The following is a 20,851-nucleotide window of genomic DNA, read 5'->3' on the forward strand; positions in this document are numbered from 1 at the left end:
CTTTAAAGAGAACCTACTAGAATTAGGCATTTGAAGAGTCGGGGGGCAAGTTCCTGTTTTAAGTAAGTAATGCAGTCTAGGAGATTAATGATTACTGATTAGTTCCCGATGGCAGTAATTTCTTAACAGAATTTTAAGACTTCTATCCCACATTTATTATCTCAAGAATATAAAAATACAATTAGTCATAGTTAGGAATTCCTTTATTCCTTATCAAAACAGTCTAACAGTAAATGTAAATTATATGCTTTTATTTTTACATATAAGTTATGTTTTTTTGGAGATATCTTTCATCAGGACTCTTGCCACATTTATACCTTGTCCTTCTAATGAGAGGGTAAAATTTTACATTAATCTTATTCAAAGAACATGGCTATTGTAACAGATAAAAAAAGCATGGCCCCTAGGCAGGAAAGTGGAGAGTTTTTCCACAGACATATTTAAACTTCTTCCCAGTACAAAAACGTATGTTGTTGCTTTAGACATAACTTTACAAATCAAAAGGTCTTATAGGACAATCCAGATGAAATGTCATTAAGTATTTTAAGGAAATCCCAATGACTTGAAATTCAAGTCCAAGCTACATATTTAGTGCTTTCTTTATTGCAAATATGATGTCTTTAACCTGAGGTACAGAGTTGTCTTCTAGAACCTTTGCATAAGGCATAGGGACATCGGCACCGGTGACACGAACTACAGGAGCATCCAGAAAATTGAACGCGGGGCCTAAGAGGGAAGGAGGCGCAAATGAGAGAGGCATGAAAAACCAGCTGAGCACCACCACCTCAGCATAGCAGGTATGGCTGCCCAGAGAAGGAAAATCTGAAGAAGGAAATATGAAATCTGAAAGGAATGCTAATTACAGAGAATTGTCTCTGGCTTGCTTTCTTAAACATTTACCCAAAGGAAAAATACCAAGCTGACAAGTTGAAAATTCAAGTCATTTGACCACCCCTAGCTTTTGATTGTTTTGTCCTGTAACACAGTGTTTATTACAGTTTAACTATTCTGGAATCAGCTTCTCTGAAATACCTTCCATGATCCTGGCACAGATTTCAGCTCCTACTCCAAACTGTGGCCAGCCTCCTTCCACAGTTACAAGGTGATTGGTCTTCATGACACTGGCTTCTATTGTTTCAATGTCCATTGGTCTGATGGTTCGCATATTTATCACCTAAACAGATAATAAATAGCTTTACAGAGCCACTTCCTCACAAATATAGTCTTATCCCCAAAATGCCACTTCCTTTCTTGTTTCCTTTTAATCTTTGGGTCTAGGGAAACATAATCTGCCCATTCATGAACAAACTGTCAAAAGGGAAACTGTAATTAAAACAAAAATCTTTATCTCTACTACAAGCAGCTTTGTTCACTTACAGAATTCACTTATCCTCCCTTGGCCTTAACTTCCTCCTCATTAAAATAATAACTAACATGTGACCGCTTACCCTGTACCAGGCACTACACTAAGTATAATTCTACAACCACCCTAACGGGACAGTAAATGTATTATCCTCATTTTATAGCTGATGGCAGAGATTTAGAGTACGTAACATGCCCAAGTGTTAACTAGGAAGTGGTACCTCCTGGTTATGAAAGTGTTAGACTCGACGACTTCTAAGTTTTCTCTTCTCCCAAACTCCAGCTCCAAGGTTGGATCTTAACTTGACAAAACACATACTAAAAAGATCCAGACCCTAGGTGGTAGAAGGCTAGGTATTTGAAAAGCACGTAGGCTCCCAGCTTTAAGCAGAAGCAGAACTAAGTGACAAAGCAAGATTTTATACCTAATTAACCTGTTACAGAACTCAAACGCCTCTTTCTGGGTCTTAAAGGGAACTTTCTGATTCTTTTTTTTTTTAATAAATTTATTTTATTATTATTTTTTGTGTGTGTGGTACGCGGGCCTCTCACTGTTGTGGCCTCTCCCGTTGCAGAGCACAGGCTCCGGATGCGCAGGCACAGCGGCCATGGCTCACGGGCCCAGCCGCTCCGCAGCATGTGGGATCTTCCCGGACCGGGGCACGAACCTGTGTCCCCTGCATCGGCAGGTGGACTCTCAACCACTGCGCCACCAGGGAAGCCCTATTTATTTATTTTTGGCTGCGTTGGGTCTTTATTGCTGCGTGTGGGCTTTCTCTAGTTGCAACAAGCGGGGGCTACACTTCGTTGTGGTGTGCAGGCTTCTCACTGCAGTGGCTTCTCTTGTTGTGGAGCACGGGCTCTAGGTGCATGGGCTTCAGTAGTTGTGGCACATGGGCTCAGTAGCTGTGGCTCGCGGGCTCCAGAGCACAGGCTCAGTAGTTGTGGCGCACAGGCTTAGTTCTCCGCGGCATGTTGGATCTTCCCGAACCAGGGCTCGAACCTGTGTCCCCTGCGTTGGCAGGCGGATTCTTAACCACTGCGCCACCAGGCAAGTCCCCTGATTCTTTAAGAACAAGTGAATGTCCACTCACCTCACATTCAATTCCCTCTTTAGATAGCACCGTTGCAGCTTCTAAGCAGTGGCTCACAGGTCTTGAATGGGAAACTATGGTTACATGTGTCCCTGAAACAAAGTGGTCACAGATAAGAGGTCAGGTTGAAACCAAAGACACTGTCCTGCTCTGCAGCCAGCTATGGTTCTTCTTCATTTTAGAATCTTAAACTCAACTACATTCCAGCGAGATGAGGAATGTGGCAGCCTTTCTAGAAACGAAATACAAATCTACTGGACCAAGATTTAGAAAAGAACAAATATATGTGCAATCAGGGCATGACACATTTTAAACTTGAACTCATCCTATAATTTCCTAGTCAAAGTAAAGGGCAGTGACTTCTAGACTGAATTTGACCAACGTAAATAGAGGGCACGGATTACACATAATGTTTACATGTATACTAATTTCTCTTACCTTGCCTTTCTATTTTAGCTTTTCCAATAGGAATCAGAAAATCTTTTGACTGAGCCTCTGGGGGAAGTTCAAAAGGAACTCCATACATCAATTCATTCTCCAGCACCACCACTGCAAAATATACATATTTAAACCAAAGTAACTACATGACTAAAAATGTATATGCGGGCTTCTCTGGTGGCGCAGTGGTTGAGAGTCCGCCTGCCGATGCAGGGGACACGGGTTCGTGCCCTGGTCCGGGAAGATCCCACATGCCGCGTAGCGGCTGGGCCCGTGAGCCATGGCCGCTGAGCCTGCGCATCTGGAGCCTGTGCTCCGCCACGGGAGAGGCCACAACAGTGAGAGGCCCGCGAACCCCCCCCCCCCCAAAAAAGTATATGCAACACTATCATTCATATTGTGAAAAGTTTCACTGTGCTGATTAGGAAGCCTCATACCTATCGTGTCCAGTAGCCTTGAGGATGGTTTAAGTACAGACATCTGTAGTCTGGGCGATCCTGATTTTATCTATGGGGTTAAACCGGTGTTGTAGGTATGCAGCAAATTTCTCCGGTATCTAATTGGCCCCGTTATAGTCAGAAATAAGAAGAACACCACATTTTTTCCTATCTTTACTATATCTGTAAATCACTAACATTTTATATGATACGTCTAAGCCTAACTAGAAGTCTTTAATGGTTCCTTCCATGCAGATATTTCATTTTTGTTCTTTAATGTTCAAAAGAGACCCACAACACGTCACGCTACTGACCTGGATTGTTATCCCGAATGGCTGATTTAATAAGTCCTTTTGCATCCTCTGAACTCCATGGGCTGACCACCTTTAAGCCTGGGCAGTGCCCATACCAGGCAGCAAAGCACTGTGAGTGTTGGGCAGCTACGCCTGCTGAGGCGCCATTGGGCCCCCTAAAGACTATGGGCACAGACTGAAAGCCCGCTGACATGTAGTAGGTCTTGGCAGCTGAGTTTATAACCTGGTCGATGGCTTGCATAGAGAAGTTGAAGGTCATAAATTCACAAATGGGCCGCAACCCAGCCTGTCAAATCAAAAACATAGATGTTAAAAAGACGAGAAAGAGCAATTTAGAGTGGCACACCAGCACTTCGCTCCCCCAACATTCAAGCAATGTTTTTAAACGGTCATGTTGAAAGTAATCTCTTTGGATAAGATTCATAAAGAGGACTACATACCATAGCTGCACCTACAGCAATTCCAGCAAAACCCATCTAGAACGTAAAACGCAAACATAAGTAAAAATCCACAAAAATTAGAACAGTACCCTTTAATAGACATGCCCCTCAAAGGTCTGCTTCCTGATGGAAGGCTTACCTCAGATATGGGAGTGTCTATGATCCTCTTATCTCCATATTTCTTCCACAGGCCTCGACTAACCTACAATTAAGCAATGACCCCATTACCTTTAATTGTACTGGGGGCAAGTGGCCATCTCAGTTCTGTGTAGCTTTCATGTATCTTGGTTACCTTATATGCCCCATCATATTGGGCAACTTCTTCCCCAAGTAGAAATACCTTCTCATCTCTTTCCAGCTCCTCATCCATACCTTGATTTATAGCCTCACGAACTGTCACCTGTCACAGGTATGGGAAAGCAGTCAATAAGCTACAGCATTACTTAGGAGACTATTGAGATTCTCTCTCTTGACCTAGGCTGCCCACAGCACACAATGTAAAAACTATCACTAGAACAGGCTTCTCTTCAAAAGTTCAAAAAATTCAAAAAGTAACATTTCTATCACTCATAGCCAGTCTTTGATTGGATGTGTAAGTGAGAAGTATACTGAACACTTCATTGATGTGCACCTAAGCTTAAGAAATCTGCTCGCTGGCCATACCAGCTCACAGGTGGCTTCCTAAGTAGAAAAGTGAATTTTATTTCCACATCTGGTATACTGTGGGGCAGCGAACAGTCAAGGAAGCCTAAATAATACTACATATTGAGCGCTCGCTAGGTGCCAGGCACTGCCAAACACTTTGCCTTCAGGATGTAGGAGTTATTTTACTACACAGGTTGGTAGAATCCTCCAGTAACAAAAAGGGGGAGGGCGGGCAATTCCTCAAAACGTTGAACACAGAATTACCATATAATCCAACAATCCCACTTCTAGATATAGACCCAAAAGAACTGAAAAGCAGGGACTCAGATAATCGCACACCAATGTTCACAGCAGCATTATTCACAAATCCAACAGGTGGAAGCAACCCAAATGTCCACCAAAGATGAATGGATCAGCAAGATGTGGTATATGCCTACAACGGAATATCATTCAACCTTAAAAAGGAATGAAATTCTGACACATGCTACAACATGGATGAACCTTGAAAACATGCTAAGTGAAATAAGCCAGACAAAAAAGGACAAATGCTGTATGATTCCATTTATGGGAGGTCCCTAGAGTAGATAAATTAATAGGCACAGACGCACAATACAGGTTACCAGGGGCTAATGGGATGGAGAGTTATTGTCCAATGGGTACAGTTTCTGTTTGGGATGATGACAAAGTTCTGGTGGTGAATGGACAACGTGGTGAATGTACTTAGTCCCACTGCATATACAGTTTAAAAGGGTAAATTTTCTTATATTTTACCACAAGAAAAAATTTTAAGGGGGAGGGTGAGGGAAGAAGCGTCAAGTCTAGTTCCCTCAGATCGGACATCTGATTCCCCTGAGCCTCGCGTGGGTGACATGCGGCCCCAGCTTCCGCGCCGGGACGAGGGGCCTCGCCGGCCCGGCTAGCTTCCAGGCCAGTTACCTGCAGAGCAGCCGGCGCGGTCCGGTGGAAGCGCCTCCTCAGCAGCCCGGAGACCTGGCGGGGAGAGAGACAGAGAGAGAGAGAGAGAGATAGAGAGAGAGAGAGAGGACGCTCTGAGGGGACGCAGACTGGGCAGGGGTCGCGCAGGGTCATGGGCCCGAGAGCCGCTGCCGACCTGCTCAAGGGGTCTCCGCGTCAAGGAAGCCACCACCGCCATCTTGACCGTGTCCTCTAGCCGCCGCCGGATGACGACACAGCAGGGACGCGGACTAGTCAGGCCCTATTTCCCCTGCCGGTGCGGGCCAATGGCAGGGCACGGCGTCTGCGTGTCCCGCCCCCCCAGGGCGTCGGGGGCCGAGGGGTGGGGCCAAGGAGGCGTGTCGGGTGTCTAGCCACTCAGCCTGAGGCAGCCTGGGATCAACGTTATTGAGAGCTGCCGGCTCCTGGCGCGCCGGTTGCACGCCGGGAGCGCGTCCCTGCGTGTTGATACGTGGATCGCAGGGACCAAAAATCAGACTGTAAGAATCATAACTCGAGGCCGAGGGACCTTCAGAATTAGGCCACGCTTCTGCAGGCGCTGAAATTCTTTGGTACGGAGTAGCCCTTATACACCGTTTGGTGACTGGGGATTTACAGTCTTACAGGCGAGCCTAGTTTCTCTTGGAAGCACTGTCTGTTCGCTCTTTTTTTTAAGAACATCTTTTTTGGAGTATAATTGCTTTACAATGGTGTGTTAGTTTCTGCTGTATAACAAAGTGAAGCAGCTATACGTATACGTAATCCCCATAGCCCCTCCCTCTTGCGTCTCCCTCCCACCCTCCCTATCCCACCCCTGTAGGTGGACACAAGACACCAAGCTGATCTCCCTGTGCTCTGCAGCTGCTTCCCACTAGCTATCTATTTTATATTTGGTAGTGTATATATGTCCATGCCACTCTCTCACTTCGTCCCAGTTTACCCTTCCCCCTCCCCGTCTCCTCAAGTCCATTCTCTACATCTGCGTCTTTATTCCTGTCCTGCCCCTAGGTTCATCAAAACCATTTTTTTTTTAGATTCCATATATATGTGTTACCATATGGTATTTGTTTTTCTCTTTCTGAATTACTTCACTCTGAATGACAGACTCAGGGTCCATCCACCTCACTACAAATAACTCAGTTTTGTTTCTTTTTATGGCTGAGTAATATTCCATTGTATATATGTGCCACATCTGCTTTATCCATTCATCTGTTTATGGACACTTAGGTTGCTAACATGTCCTGGCTACTGTAAATAGTGCTGCAGTGAACATTGTGGTACGTGACTCTTTTTGAATTATGGTTTTCTCAGGGTATATGCCCAGTAGTGGGATTGCTGGGTCATATGGTAATTCTATTTTTAATTTTTTTAAGGAACCTCCATACTGTTCTCCATAGTGGCTGTATCAGTTTACATTCCCACCAACAGTTCAAGAGGGTTTCCTTTTCTCCACACCCTCTCCAGCATTTATTGTCTGTAGATTTCTTTTTTTTTTTTTTTTTTTTGCAATACGTGGGCCTCTCACTGTTGTGGCCTCTCCCGTTGCGGAGCACAGGCTCTGGACGCGCAGGCTCAGCAGCCATGGCTCACGGGCCTAGCCACTCCGTGGCATGTGGGATCTTCCCGGACCGGGGCACGAAGCCGTGTCCCCTGCATCGGCAGGCAGACTCTCAACCACTGCGCCACCAGGGAAGCCCTGTTTGTAGATTTTTTGATGATGGCCATTCTGACTAGTGTGAGGTGATACCTCCTTGTAGTTTTGATTCGCATTTCTCTAATGATTAGTGATGTTGAGCATCCTTTCATGTGTTTGTTGGTAATCTGTATATCTTCTTTGGAGAAATGTCTATTTAGATCTTCTGCCCGTTTTTGGATTGGGTTGTTTGTGTTTTTGATAATGAGCTGCATGAGCTGCTTGTATATTTTGGAGATTAATCCTTTGTGAGTTGCATTGTTTGCAAATATTTTCTCCCATTCTGAGGGTTGTCTTTTCATCTTGTTTATGGTTCCTTTTGTTGTGCAAAAGCTTTTAAGTTTCATTAGGTACCATTTATTTATTTCTGTTTTTATTTCCATTTCTTTAGGAGGTGGGTCAAAAAGGATCTTGCTGTGATTTATGTCATAGAGTGTTCTGCCTATGTTTTCCTCTAAGAGTTTGATAGTGTCTGGCCTTACATTTAGGTCTTTAATCCATTTTGAGTTTATTTTTGTGTAAGGTGTTAGGGAGTGTTCTAATTTCATTCTTTTACATGTAGCTGTCCAGTTTTCCCAGCACCACGTATTGAAGAGGCTATCTTTTCTCCATTGCATGTTCTTGCCTCCTTTAGCAAAGATAAGGTGACCACATGTGCATGGGTTTATCTCTTGAGTTTTCTATCCTGTTCCATTGATCTATGTTTCTGTTTTTGTGCCAGTACCATACTGTCTTGATTAATGTAGCTTTGTAGTATAGTCTGGAGTCAAGGGAGCCTGATTTCTCCAGCTCCGTTTTTCTTTCTCAAGATTGCTTTGGCTACTTGGGGTCTTTTGTGTTTCCATACAAATTGCGAAATTTTTTGTCTAGTTCTGTGAAAAATGCCATTGGTAGTTTGATAAGGATTGCACTGAATCTGTAGATTGCTTTGGGTAGCATAGTCATTTTCACAATGTTGTTTCTTCCAATCCAAGAACATAGTTTATCTCTCCATCTGTTTGTATCATCTTTAATTTCTTTCATCAGTGTCTTATGGTTTTCTGCATACAGGTCTTTTGTCTCCTTAGGTAGGTTTATTCCTAGGTATCTAGGTATTTATTCTTTTTGTTGCAATGGTAAAGGGGAGTGTTTCCTTAACTTCTCTTTCAGATTTTTCATCATTAGTGTATAGGAATGCAAGAGATTTCTGTGCCTTAATTTTGTATCCTGCTACTTTACCATATTCATTGATTAGCTCTAGTAGTTTTCTGGTAGCATCTTTAGGATTCTTTATGTATAGTATCATGTCATCTGCAAACAGTGGCAGCTTTGCTTCTTCTTTTCCAATTTGCATTCCTTTTATATCTTTTTCTTCTCTGATTGCTGTGACTAATACTTCCAAAACTATGTTGAATAATAGTGGTGAGATTGGGCAACCTTGTCTTATTCCTGATCTTAGTGGAAATGGTTTCAGTTCTTCGCTATTGAGAATGATGTTGGCTGTGGGTTTGTCCTATATGGCCTTTATTATGTTGAGATAAGTTTCCTCTATGCCTACTTTCTGGAGGGTTTTTAACATAAGTAGGTGTTGCATTTTGTCAAAAGCTTTTTCTGCATCTATTGAGATTATCATATAGTTTTTATTCTTCAATTAGTTAATATGGTGTATCACATTGATTGATTTGCATATATTGAAGAATCCTTGCATTCCTGGGGTAAACCCTACTTGATCATGGTGTATGATCCTTTTATGTGCTGTTGGATTCTGTTTGCTAGCATTTTGTTGAGGATTTTTGCATCTATGTTCATCAATGATGTTGACCTATAGTTTTCTTTTTTTGTGACATCTTTATTTGGTTTTGGTATCAGGGTGATGGTGGCCTCGTAGAATGAGTTTGGGAGTGTTCCTCCATCTGCTATATTTGGAAGAGTTTGAGAAGGATAGGTGTTAGCTCTTCTCTAAATGTTTGGTAGAATTCACCTGTGAAGCCATCTGGTCCTGGACTTTTGTTTGTTGGAAGATTTTTAATCACAGTTTCAATTTCAGTGCTTGTGATTGGTCTGTTTATATTTTCTATTTCTTCCTGGTTCAGTCTCAGAAGGTTGTGCTTTTCTAAGAATTTGTCCATTTCTTCCAGTTTGTCCATTTTATTGGCATAGAGTTGCTTGTAGTAATCTCTCACGATCCTTTGTATTTCTGAAGTGTCAGTTGTTACTTCTCCTTTTCCTTTCTAATTCTATTGATTTGAGTCTTCTCCCTTTTTCTCTTGATGAGTCTGGCTAATGGGTTATCGATTTTGTTTATCTTCTCAAAGAACCAGCCTTTAGTTTTATTGATCTTTGCTATTGTTTCCTTCATTTCTTTTTCATTTATTTCTGATCTGATCTTTATGATTTCTTTTCTTCTGCTAACTTTGTTTTTTCTTTTGTTGTTGTTCTTCTTTCTCTAATTGCTTTAAGTGTAAGGTTAGGTCGTTTATTTGAGATTTTTCCAGTTTCTTGAGGTAGGATTGTATTGCTATAAACTTCCCTCTTAGAACTGCTTTTGCTGCATCCCATAGGTTTTGGGTTGTCATGTTTTCATTGTCATTTGTTTCTAGGTATTTTTTTTAAAACATCTTTATTGGAGTATAATTGCTTTACAATGGTGTGTTAGTTTCTGCTTTACAACAAAATGAATCAGTTATATATATACATATGTTCCCATATCTCTTCCCTCTTGCGTCTCCCTCCCTCCCACTCTCCCTATCCTACCCCTCCAGGCAATCACAAAGCACCGAGCTGATCTCCCTGTGCTATACGGCTGCTTCCCTCTAGTTATCTGCCTTACGTTTGGTAGTGTATATATGTCCATGCCTCTCTCTCGCTTTGTCACAGCTCATCCTTCCCCCTCCCCATATCCTCAAGTCCATTCTCTAGTAGGTCTGTGTCTTTATTCCTGTCTTACCCCTAGGTTCTTTATGACATTTTTTTTCTTAAATTCCATATATATGTGTTAGCATACGGTATTTGTCTCTCTCTTTCTGACTTACTTCACTCTGTATGACAGACTCTAGGTCTATCCACCTCATTACAAATAGCTCAATTTCATTTCTACATATTTTTTGATTTCCTCTTTCATTTCTTCAGTGATCTCTTGGTTATTTAGTAGTGTATTGTTTAGCCTCCATGTTTTGTTTTTTTTTTACATGTTTTTTTTCTAGTAATTGATATCTAGTCTCGTAGCATTGTGGTCAGAAAAGATACTTGATACAATTTCAATTTTCTTAAATTTACCAAGGCTTGATTTGTGACCCAAGATATGATCTATCCTGGAGAATGTTCCCTGAGCACATGAGAAGAATGTGTATTCTGTTGCTTTTGGATGGAATGTCCTATAAATATCAACTAAGTTCATCTTGTTTAATGTGTCATTTAAAGCTTGTGTTTCCTTATTTATTTTCATTTTGGATGATCTGTCCATTGGTGAAAGTGGGGTGTTAAAGTCCCCTACTATGATTATGTTACTGTCGATTTCCCCTTTTATGGCTGTTAGTATTTGACTTATGTATTGAGGTGCTCCTATGTTGGGTGCATAAATATGTACAATTGTTATATCTTCTTCTTGGATTGATCCCTTGATCATTATGTAGTGTCCTTCTTTGTCTCTTGTAATAGTCTTTATTTTAAAGTCTGTTTTGTCTGATATGAGAATTGCTACTCTAGCTTTCTTTTGATTTCCATTTGCATGGAATATCTTTTTCCATCCCCTCACTTGCAGGCTGTATGTATCCCTAGGTCTAAAGTGGGTCTCTTGTAGACAGCATATATATGGGTCTTGTTTTTGTATCCATTCAGCCAGTCTATGTCTTTTGGTTGGAGCATTTAATCCATTTACATTTAAGGTAATTATCGCTATGTATGTTCCTATTACTATTTTCTTAATTGTTTTGGGTTTGTTATTGTAGGTCTTTTCCTTCTCTTCTATTTCCTGCCTAGAGAAGTTCCGTTAGCATTTGTTGTAAAGCTGGTTTGGTGGTGCTGAACTCTCTTAGCTTTTGTTTGTCTGTACAGGTTTTAATTTCTATGTCAGATCTGAATGAGATACTTGCTAGGGAGAGTAATCTTGATTGTAGGTTTTTCCCTCTCATCACTTTAAATATGTCCTGCCAGTCCCTTCTGGCTTGCAGAGTTTCTGCTGAAAGATCAGCTGTTAACCTTATGGGGATTTCCTTGTATGTTATTTGTTGCTTTTCCCTTGCTGCTTTTAATATTTTTTCTTTGAATTTAATTTTTGATAGTTTGATTAATATGTCTTGGCATGTTTCTCCTTGGATTTATCCTGTATGGGACTCTCTGCACTTCCTGGACTTGATTGACTATTTCCTTTCCCATATTAGGGAAGTTTTCAACTATCATCTCTTCAAATATTTTCTCAGTCCCTTTCTTTTTCTCTTCTTCTTCTGGGACCCCTACAATTTGAATGTTGGTGCATTTAATGTTGTCCCAGAGGTCTCTGAGACTGTCCTCAATTCTTTTCATTCTTTTTTCTTTATTCTGCTCTGCGGTAGTTATTTCCACTATTTTATCTTCCAGGTCACTTATCCGTTCTTCTGCCTCAGTTATTCTGCTACTGATTCCTTCTAGAGAATTTTTAATTTCATTTATTGTGTTGTCCATCACTGTTTGTTTGCTCTTTAGTTCTTCTAGGTCCTTGTTAAATGTTTCTTGTATTTTCCCCATTCTATTTCCGAGATTTTGGATCGTCTTACTATCATTACTCTGAATTCTTTTTTCAGTTTAGACTGCCTATTTCCTCTTCATTTGTTTGGTCTGGTGGGTTTTTACTTTGCTGCTTCATCTGCTGTGTATTTCTCTGTCTTCTCATTTTGCTTAACTTACTGTGTTTGGGGTCTCCTTTTCGCAGGCTGTAGGTTCATAGTTCCCTGTGTTTTTGGTGTCTGCCCCCAGTGGGTGAGGTTGGTTCAGTGGGTTGTGTAGGCTTCTTGGTGGAGGGGACTGGTGCCTGTGTTCTGGTGTGTGAGGCTGGATGTTGTCTTTCTGGTGGGCAGGACCATGTCCAGTGGTGTGTTTTGGGGTGTCTGTCGACTTATTATAATTTTAGGCAGCCTCTCTCCCTATGGGTGGGGTTGTGTTCCTGTCTTGCTAGTTGTTTGGCATGGTGTGTGCAGCACTGGAGCGTGCTGGTCATTGAGTGGAGCTGGGTCTTAGCGTTGAAGTGGAGATCTCTGGGAAAGTTCTCACCTACTGATATTATGTGTGTCCAGGAGGTGTCTGGTGGTCCAATGTCCTGAACTCAGCTCTCCCCACTCAGAGGCTCAGGCCTGACACCCGGCTGGAGCACCAAGACCCTGTCAGCCACACGGCCAGGTATGTGGGGAGTTTCTTGCCTTTTGGAAAGTCTGCGGTTTTCTGCCACTGTTCAGTAGGTGTTCTGTAGGAGTTTTTCCACATGTAGTTGTATTTTTGATGTATCTGTGGGGAGGAAAGTGATCTCCACGTCTTACTCCTCCACCATCTTGAAGGTCCTCCTCTCTGTTGGTTCTTTAGAATGTGAACAAGAGCTTTCATGTGTGCCAGGCATTGTGTTATTTAATTCTCACAAGAACCCTCTCAGGTAATTAGTGTTATTATTATGGGCTCCATTTCTCAGATGGGTAGACTGAAGCTGGGATTGGTCAAATGAGCCAGGATTTGGCTTTAGGATTGTCTGACTCTGAAGGGTAGTCTTTTCGCACTGCTTCCTAAAGTGGAAGTTGGGGTCCCGCCTGGAAGGGAGTTACAACAACCTGCATTTAGAGAGAGACTTATGGGGCCCAACACCCTACTAGGGAAGCCTCTGGAAGCCTCCTCTCCTTGGTCTCATTTCGACTGAGGTGGGGCTGGGAGGTGGGGAGGGGGTGGGTGGGGTCAGGTGGGACCTCTGGGGACTCCCTCAGTCCTCACTCTTCCCCAGGACATTCCAAAAACTTCTCTGAGGGCTGAGGGCTGCTGGTCTGCAACCTTAGAATCTGGGTTTACTGTAAGGGCTCTGGGAAGCCAGTGCAGCAGGGCAGCGACTAGGTCACAGGAGTGCGTCTGGTTGCTGAGTGAGAATGAAAAGAGGAGGATGAGCAGGGAGACCTCAGGGAGTCTTTGGCAGAGGGAGAGCTGGACTAGAGGGCAATTTCAGCATGAAGAGGAGGGGACAGGTTTGAGATCTATTTTGGACTGGAATCGATAGGATTGCCGTGAGGAAAGGGGAAGAGTGGAGGAAGATTTGGGGTTTTTTTGTTGTTGTTGGATGGGTGCGGGTGGGGAGCCTGAGAGCAGGTGGGAGGTAAGAATCCATTCTGCATAAGCTATATTTAGGTGACTGGATCATACCCAGGTTGAATATAGAAGCTTGGAGCTAGAGGCTAGGTAGCGCTAGAGAAATAAATTTGCGCGCAGCTGCATAGAGATGGCCTTTAGTCTCTGGGCCTCTGCTTCATCGTCTTTAAAATGGAGAGATAGTCTCTAAGGTATGAAGTCAAGAGCTTCTGTCTCCCTCATCTGGCACCGTCATCTAGTCCCTTCAGTCTGTGGACTGAAATAAAAGCTCGCAATGTGAGAGCTGTGAGTTTCGTTTTATAGTCCTCAGATGTACTGAGGACTATAGCCCAGGAGACTGCCTCCCAGATGGGGCTGAGGAACTGCTCCGAACAGGTAAGAGGGGAGGTCAGCACATACATGATTTTGGAGACGGGTATGCAGTCAAGCACACATCTTGGTAGAAGGTTACTGCTAGTCATGAGTAGATATTTTAGTTAATGATTTTTAGTGCTTTTCTAAGTATAGTAAGATGCAAGAAATTGGGTTCATAAATTTTTCTCTTGAAACTATTTATTTGAAGGCCTGTTTAGCCAATTTCCTCAGAGCATAGAGTGCCTCATTGTCAGTCTCTGTCCTGAACACCTTTCAGGGTACATTGATGGTCAGAGGCTGCAGTGGCTAATGACTCAATACTTGTAGAGCACGATGGTGAGCAACATTCTCTACTTGACAAGTCCTTGGCAGGAGACCCCAGCACTTTCCAGACAGCCACGGCATCCCTGGGAAATCCCTGAATTTGAGGTGTCAGCCCTCACTGATTCCTGGGTTCTACTGAGAATGAAAATGTGAGTCAGTTCTCCCACCACTCCCATCTGTCCCACCATCCAGCACTAAAAGATTTCAAGATTGGGAATTCCCTGGCAGCCAGTGGTTAGGGCTCCACACTCCACTTCAGGGGCATGGGTTCAACCCCTGGTTGGGGAGCTAAGATCCCACAAGCCATGCAGCATGGCCAAAAAAAAAAAAAAAACAAAGATTTCAGCATTAAAATTACAAAGCAAAAGGAGACATCAAGGTAAGGGAACAGTGACCCAAAGAGAAGCCAGAATTCTGTCCTTTGATCTAGACAAAGGACAGGATTCTTGGGCTGTATTTACACAGAGATCCCAAAAAGCCAGGAACCCTGAGTCCATGCAGCTAGTCTGCCCAGTTTAGTCAGGAAGACCGTGGCGAGTACAGAGGACTCAGCTGGCCTCAGGTGAGAATTTCCTTTTAAAATAATGACTGTGGACATTTCAGACACATTGAGTATCTTCATCAGTATATGTGCTTTCCTTTTAAATTTTATAAATGGCCAGTTTGGAAAAGCTAGGCATAATTTTATGTTTCAGAGTAAAAAGCACAGAAGATGGAAGTGCTGAATTTTATTTTATCCTTAGTTTTTTAATAAACTTATTATTTTTTTTGATGTGTTGGGTCTTTTTTGCTGCGTGCGGGCTTTTTCTAGTTGCAGCGAGCGGCAGGGTTACTCTTCGTTGCGGTGCACAGGCTCCTCATTGCAGTGGCTTCTCTTGTTACAGAGCACGGGCTCTAGGTGCTCTAGGTGCTCTAGGTGCGGGCTTCAGTAGTTGTGGCATGCGGGCTTCAGTAGTTGTGGCACACGGGCTCAGTAGTTGTGGCTCACGGGCTCTAGAGCACAGGCTCAGTAGTTGTGGCTCGCGGGCTTAGTTGTTCTGCGGCATGTGGGATCTTCCCGGACCAGGGCTTGAACCCGTGTCCCCTGCATTGGCAGGCAGATTCTTAACCACTGCGCCACCAGGGAAGTACCGGAAGTGCTGAATTTTAAATCCATTATCTTTTAAAAGCCACTCTACATTTATGTGCTCGCTGGATTTTACAGAAAGGGATTGGAAAGTGTAAGTTGGCCAACTAGGCCACTTTTCTCTTGGAATTAAATCTTCCCAAAGTTCCAGGAACATTTCTCCTCCAATCTCTTTGGGTTGTCAGTCATCAGAAAGTCCTTTATCCAAAGTTTTCGACCTCCACAGGCTTGACCAATTTTTTTTGTGTGGTGGGTTTTTTTTGTTTGTTTGTATTTTGGTCATTGCAAGCAAGGTTTATTAAAGAGGACTTCTCGCTCTTCCATCTTTTTAGGTGTAACTTAAACACAGTAAAATGCACATTTCCACCACCCCAGAAAGTTCGCTCATGTCTCCTCTTAAGTAATTCCCCACACATCACCTCACAGGCAAACACAGATCTGGTTTCCATAGTCATATTTCTGTTGGCCTGTTTTAGAACTTGAAACAAATGGAGTTATACACCGTGTGCTCTTGTGTCTGGCTCAGCAAAATGTTACTGAGATTGATTCATCCATGTTAAGTATTAATAATTTACTCCTCTTTTTTTTCTCATAAATTTTTCTCTTGAGAGATCTTAAGACTCACAAGAAGAACAAAAATACAAAGAGTATGCAAGAGTTTTCATATACCTTCCATCCAGCTTTGCCCAATGGTAATATTTTATATAACCATAGTACGTTGTCAAAACCCAGAATTAACATTAGTACAATACTGTTAACTCAGGTAGACACTTTATTCAGCTTTCACCATTTTTTATATGCATTTGTGTGTGTGTGTGTGTGTGTGTGTGTGTGTGTGTAGTACTACGGAATTTTATCATACGTACAAATTCATGTAACCACCAGCACAATCAGAATACAGAATTTTTCCATCACTACAGAGAAACTCCCTCGTGTTACCTCATAGATAACTCCTGGTAACCACTAATCTCTTCTCAAACGCTATAATTTGTTATTTCATGGAATCATGCAATATGTAACTCTTTGCGATTGACTATTGTCACTCAGCCTAATGCCCCAAGATCAGTGCAAGTAGTTGCAGGTATCAACATTTCATTCTTTTTTATTGCTTAACAGCTGTATGGCTATATCAGTTTATCCATTCATCCACTGAAGGACTTCTGGGTTGTATTCAGTTTTAGCTATTTCCAATACAGCTGCTGTGAACATTGGTTTACAGGTTTTTTGTGAACATAAGTTTTCATTTCTTTAGGTATCCAGCAGTATGATTGTATGTTAAGTGTATGTTTAACTTTTAAGAAATTGCCATACTGTTCTTCCAGAGTGGCTGTACCATTTTAGGGTCCCTCCAGCAATGTAGGAGACATCCAGTTGCTCTGGGGTCGTTGCCAGCACCTGATATTGTCAATAATTTTTATTTCAGACATTCTAATAGATGTATAGTGGTATCCCCCCTGATTTTGATTTGCATTTCCCTAATATTTAATGATTTTGAACACCTTTCTACATACTTACTTGACATCCATCTTTGGTGAAGTGTCTGTTCAAGACTTTTGCTCATATTCTAATTAGATTGTTTTATATAGTGATAAAATATGAATAACATAAAATTTACCATTTTAACCATTTAAAAAATAAATTTATTTTATTTTATTTATTTTGAGCTGCATTGGGTCTTCCTTGCTGCTTCCGTGCTGCAACTAGAGAATACAACAACTTCTCTAGTTGAGGCGAGTGGGGGCTACTCTTTGTTGAGGTGTGTGGGCTTCTCATTGCGGTGGCTTCTCTTGTTGCGGAGCACAGGCTCTAGGCGCATAGGTCCCCTGCACTGGCAGGTGGATTCTTAACCACTGTGCCACCAGGGAAGTCCCTTAACCATTTTCAAGTGTACAGTTCAGTTGTGTTAAATACTTTCACACTGCTGTTCAATTACCACCACCATCCATCTCCAGAATTTTTTCATTTTCCCAAAAGGAGACTCTCTATCCCATTTCTGAGCAAAATATCTTTTATAATGTTTGCATGTTTTATTCCAATATATCCATATACACTTTGTTTTATATTTTAGTTTAAATTTCAAAAATGTTTTGAATAGGAAATTCATCCCATTGCAGGAAAAAAAATTCAAGTAGTTCAGAAAGGTACGAAGTAATCGTCCTTCCTGCTCCTGAACCTCAGTTACGCTGCCTCTGCCCCGTGCCGCAGCAGACACCATTCTTATTTCTTCTGTCTGTTTACAGAGAAGGGCTATTTAGCTATAAGCTCTTTCTTTACACAAATGTTAGGTTTTTAAAAATATTGTTTTAATGAGCATATAGTTAAGTGTGTGTGTGTGTGTGTGTGTGTGTGTGTGTGTGTGTGTGTGTTTCTAAGCTGGTATAGATTTGGGTAATGACAGCCATAATCAGCATACACAATGGCTCTATGACCCCCCAAAACTCCTGCTGTCCGTCCTTGTGACACCACACCCTCCATCCCTAATGCCTGACACCCCCTAATCTGTGTCTCTCTTGCCACACTATTGCCTTTTCCAGAATGTTATATAAATGCAATCACACAGTGTATAACTTTTTGAGACTGGCTTCTTTCACTCAACACAATGCCTTTGAGATTCATCTGTGTTGTCACATGTATGGATAGTCCCTTCTTTTTTATTGCGAGTATTATTCTGTTTTATGCACGCACCACAGTTTGTTCATCCGTTTACCTGTTAAAGGACATTTTAGTTGTTTCCAGTTTTTGGTGATGATGAATAGAGTTAATATAAAATTTTTGTGCAGAATTTTGTATGAACATACATTCTCATTTCTCTACCATGCGATTTTGGGATTGCTGGGTCATATGCAAGTGTATATTTAACTTTTAAGAGACTGTCAAACTGTTTCCTGGAGTACCATTTTCTATTCTCAACAACAGTGTATGAGAGTCCCAGTTGTTCCACATCCTCACCAACTCTTGATGTTATAATTTGTTTTTGTTTTTTGCCTTTCTAATGGGTGTGCAGTGATATCTCATCATGGTTTTGATTTTCATTTCCTTAATGGCTAAAGATGTTGAGTATCTCTTTGTTTTCTTATTGGCCATTTGTATATCATCTTTGGTAAAATGTCTGTTTAAGTCTTTGCCCATTTTTTCTTGGGTTGTTTGTTTTCTTAAGGTTGAGTTTTATATGTGTGTGTGTGTGTGTGTGTGTGTGTGTGTGTGTGTGTGTGCGCGCGCGCGCGCGCGTGTGTGTATGTGTATATTCTGGATATAAGCCCTATGTTGAATATGTGATTTGCAAATACAGTCATCCCTTGGTATCTGCGAGGGGATTGTTTCCAGAACCTCTCCCATCCTGAGGTTACCTAAATTTGTGACTGTTCAAGTCCCTTATGGTAGTGAGACAGGCTAGGACCTGGGATCTGGGACCCTCTACTGGAGTGCTTGCACCTGGACAAACATCTCCTTCGGCAATAAAATACAAAGAAAGTATAAGGGACTAAAAATAACCGCATGCATGTGCAGTTGGGGCAAAGTGTGAACAACAAGATGCAAAAAGGCCAAAACCCAACTGCCCAGAGCAAAAGCAGGGTACCCTGATGGTCCCTGCACACAGCACTACCGAGGGGGTGGGCAGAGCATCGAAGCCTGCCCGCCTCTAGCCTCACCCCATTTAAGGAAGCAGCTCGCCACCCGCCTCGGGGAGTGAGCAAGGGTAGCTCTGACTTGTTCTCACTCCCTCGTGCTGCAGCCCGAGCCCCAGTACAGCCTTGCCCGAATTCCTTGTCCAGCCTCTTATCAATTTCTAACAGTAGGACCTCTGACACTGTCCTCTGTTGGTTGAATCTGCAGGTGTGGAATCTGCGGATACTGAGGGCCCACTGTATTTTCTCCCAGTCTGTGACATATCTCTTCAATCTTTCAACACTGTCTTTCAGAGAAAAGGTTTAAATTTTGATGAAATTCAATTTACCAAAATTTTCTTTTATGGTTCATGTTTTGGTGTCATGTCTAAGAACTCTGCCTCACACCAGGTTGTAAAGCTTTTCTTTAATGTTTTCTTCTACAGTTTTATAGTTTTATGTTTAGCTCTATGGTCCATTTTGAGTTAATTTTTGTATAAGGTGTGAGGTTGAGGTCCAGAGGGCTTTTTTTTTTTTTTTTTGCAGTACGCGGGCCTCTCACTGTTGTGGCTTCTCCCGTTGCGGAGCACAGGCTCTGGACGCGCAGGCCCAGCGGCCATGGCTCACGGGCCCAGCCGCTCCGCGGCATGTGGGATCTTCCCGGACCGGGGCACGAACCCGTGTCCCTTGCATCGGCAGGCGGACTCTCAACCACTGCGCCACCAGGGAAGCCCAGGTCCAGAGTTTTTTTACATATGGATGTCCAGTCGTTTAAACACTGTTTGGTAAAAAGACCATCTTTCATCCATTGAATTGCCTTTGCACCTTTGTGCAAAAATCAGTTGGTTGTTTTGAGTGGTTTCTGGTTTTGGACTCTGTTCTGTTTCATTGATCTCTGTGTTTATCCCTTTTTCAGTATTACACTGTCTTAATTACTGCAGCTGTACAGTAATCTTTAAAATCAAGTGAGTCTTCCAGCATTTCCTTTTCAAAGTTGTTTTACAATCAGCTTAACTGCAGCTACAAAAAAAAAATCTTGGTAGAATTTTGGTTGGAATAGTGTTGAATCTATAGAACATTTTGGAAAGAACTGGTATCCCATTTACTTCAGTCTTCTTTGATTTTTTTCATCAGACTTTTGTAGTTTTCAGCATACAGATCTTGCACATAGTTTATTGGATTTATGCCTAAGATTTTCTGTCCTTTTTAGGCTATTGTAAATGTTATGTTTTAAAAATTTTGGTTTCTGGTAGTTTACTGCTAGTTTACAGAAATGCAGTTGATTTTCAGGTGTTGACATAATGTTCTGCAACCTTGCTAAACTCATTTGTTATTTCTAGAAGATTTTTTTTGTTGATTCCATGGGATTGTCTGCTTGGACAATTAGGTTGTCTGCGAAAGAGACAATTTTATTTCTATCTTTCTAATATTTATGTCTTTTGTTTCTTTTTCTTGCCTTTTTTGCTGGCCTTCTAGTACCCGTGTTGAATAGGAGTGGTGAGAAGGAACATCTTCGCCTTGTTCCCGATCTTAGAGGAAAAGCATTCAATCTTTTACCAGTAAGTGTGATGTTCGTTTTAATTTTTTTGTAGAGATCCTTATTCAGGTGAAGGAAGTTCCCTTTGTTTCTAATTTACTGAGTTCTTGTATCCTGAATGGCCATTGAATTTTGTCACATGCCTTTTATGCATCAATTTATATGATCATTTGATTTTTCTTCTTTAGTTTGTTAACATTGTGGATTACATTGATTTTTAAAAAAATATTTATTTAT

The 20,851-nt window shown here is 41.9% G+C and overlaps 2 protein-coding genes across 4 annotated transcripts in view; one reads left to right on the forward strand and one right to left on the reverse strand.

The window, feature by feature from the left end:
- Positions 1–185: 185 nt before the first annotated feature.
- On the reverse strand, positions 186–5,935 carry PDHB (pyruvate dehydrogenase E1 subunit beta). Of its 2 annotated transcripts, XM_033865196.2 has the most exons (10): positions 5,842–5,935; positions 5,667–5,720; positions 4,378–4,485; positions 4,225–4,287; positions 4,086–4,121; positions 3,646–3,931; positions 2,895–3,005; positions 2,457–2,548; positions 1,033–1,174; positions 186–726 (listed from the first exon to the last, which is right to left on the reverse strand). In XM_033865196.2, exons 1-10 carry the CDS (start codon positions 5,881–5,883, stop codon positions 581–583), a joined length of 1,080 nt encoding a protein of 359 aa, XP_033721087.1. In that variant the 5' UTR covers positions 5,884–5,935; the 3' UTR covers positions 186–580. The 2 variants fall into 2 exon arrangements, with proteins under 2 accessions (XP_033721087.1, XP_033721086.1); XM_033865195.1 differs by lacking the exon at positions 5,842–5,935 and having other exon boundaries at positions 5,667–5,835.
- Positions 5,936–6,104: 169 nt separating this feature from the next.
- Positions 6,105–20,851, forward strand: part of KCTD6 (potassium channel tetramerization domain containing 6) — a 58,022-nt gene continuing 43,275 nt past the window's right edge. The window contains exons 1-3 of one of the 2 annotated variants that reach the window (XM_073811297.1): positions 6,105–6,256; positions 12,624–12,726; positions 20,554–20,636. The gene's annotated coding sequence lies outside the window, so the exon portion shown is untranslated. The remainder of the gene's footprint in view (positions 6,257–12,623; positions 12,727–20,553; positions 20,637–20,851) is intronic. The other variant, XM_073811298.1, reaches the window with a different exon arrangement.

The sequence above is a fragment of the Tursiops truncatus genome, chromosome 10 (assembly GCF_011762595.2).
Source record: "Tursiops truncatus isolate mTurTru1 chromosome 10, mTurTru1.mat.Y, whole genome shotgun sequence".
Lineage (NCBI taxonomy): Eukaryota > Metazoa > Chordata > Mammalia > Artiodactyla > Delphinidae > Tursiops > Tursiops truncatus.

What these genes read in the sequence shown, in the direction of transcription:
- PDHB (XM_033865195.1), bottom strand. Translation starts at nt 5,819, where the DNA reads ATGACCCTGCGCGACCCCTGCCCAGTCTGCGTCCCCTCAGAGCGTCCT. An exon ending in CCGCGCCGGCTGCTCTGCAG is followed by an intron (nt 4,486 to 5,666) that starts GTAACTGGCCTG and finishes TACCTGTGACAG; the next exon opens with GTGACAGTTCGTGAGGCTAT. An exon ending in TTGCTGTAGGTGCAGCTATG is followed by an intron (nt 3,932 to 4,085) that starts GTATGTAGTCCT and finishes TTGATTTGACAG; the next exon opens with GCTGGGTTGCGGCCCATTTG.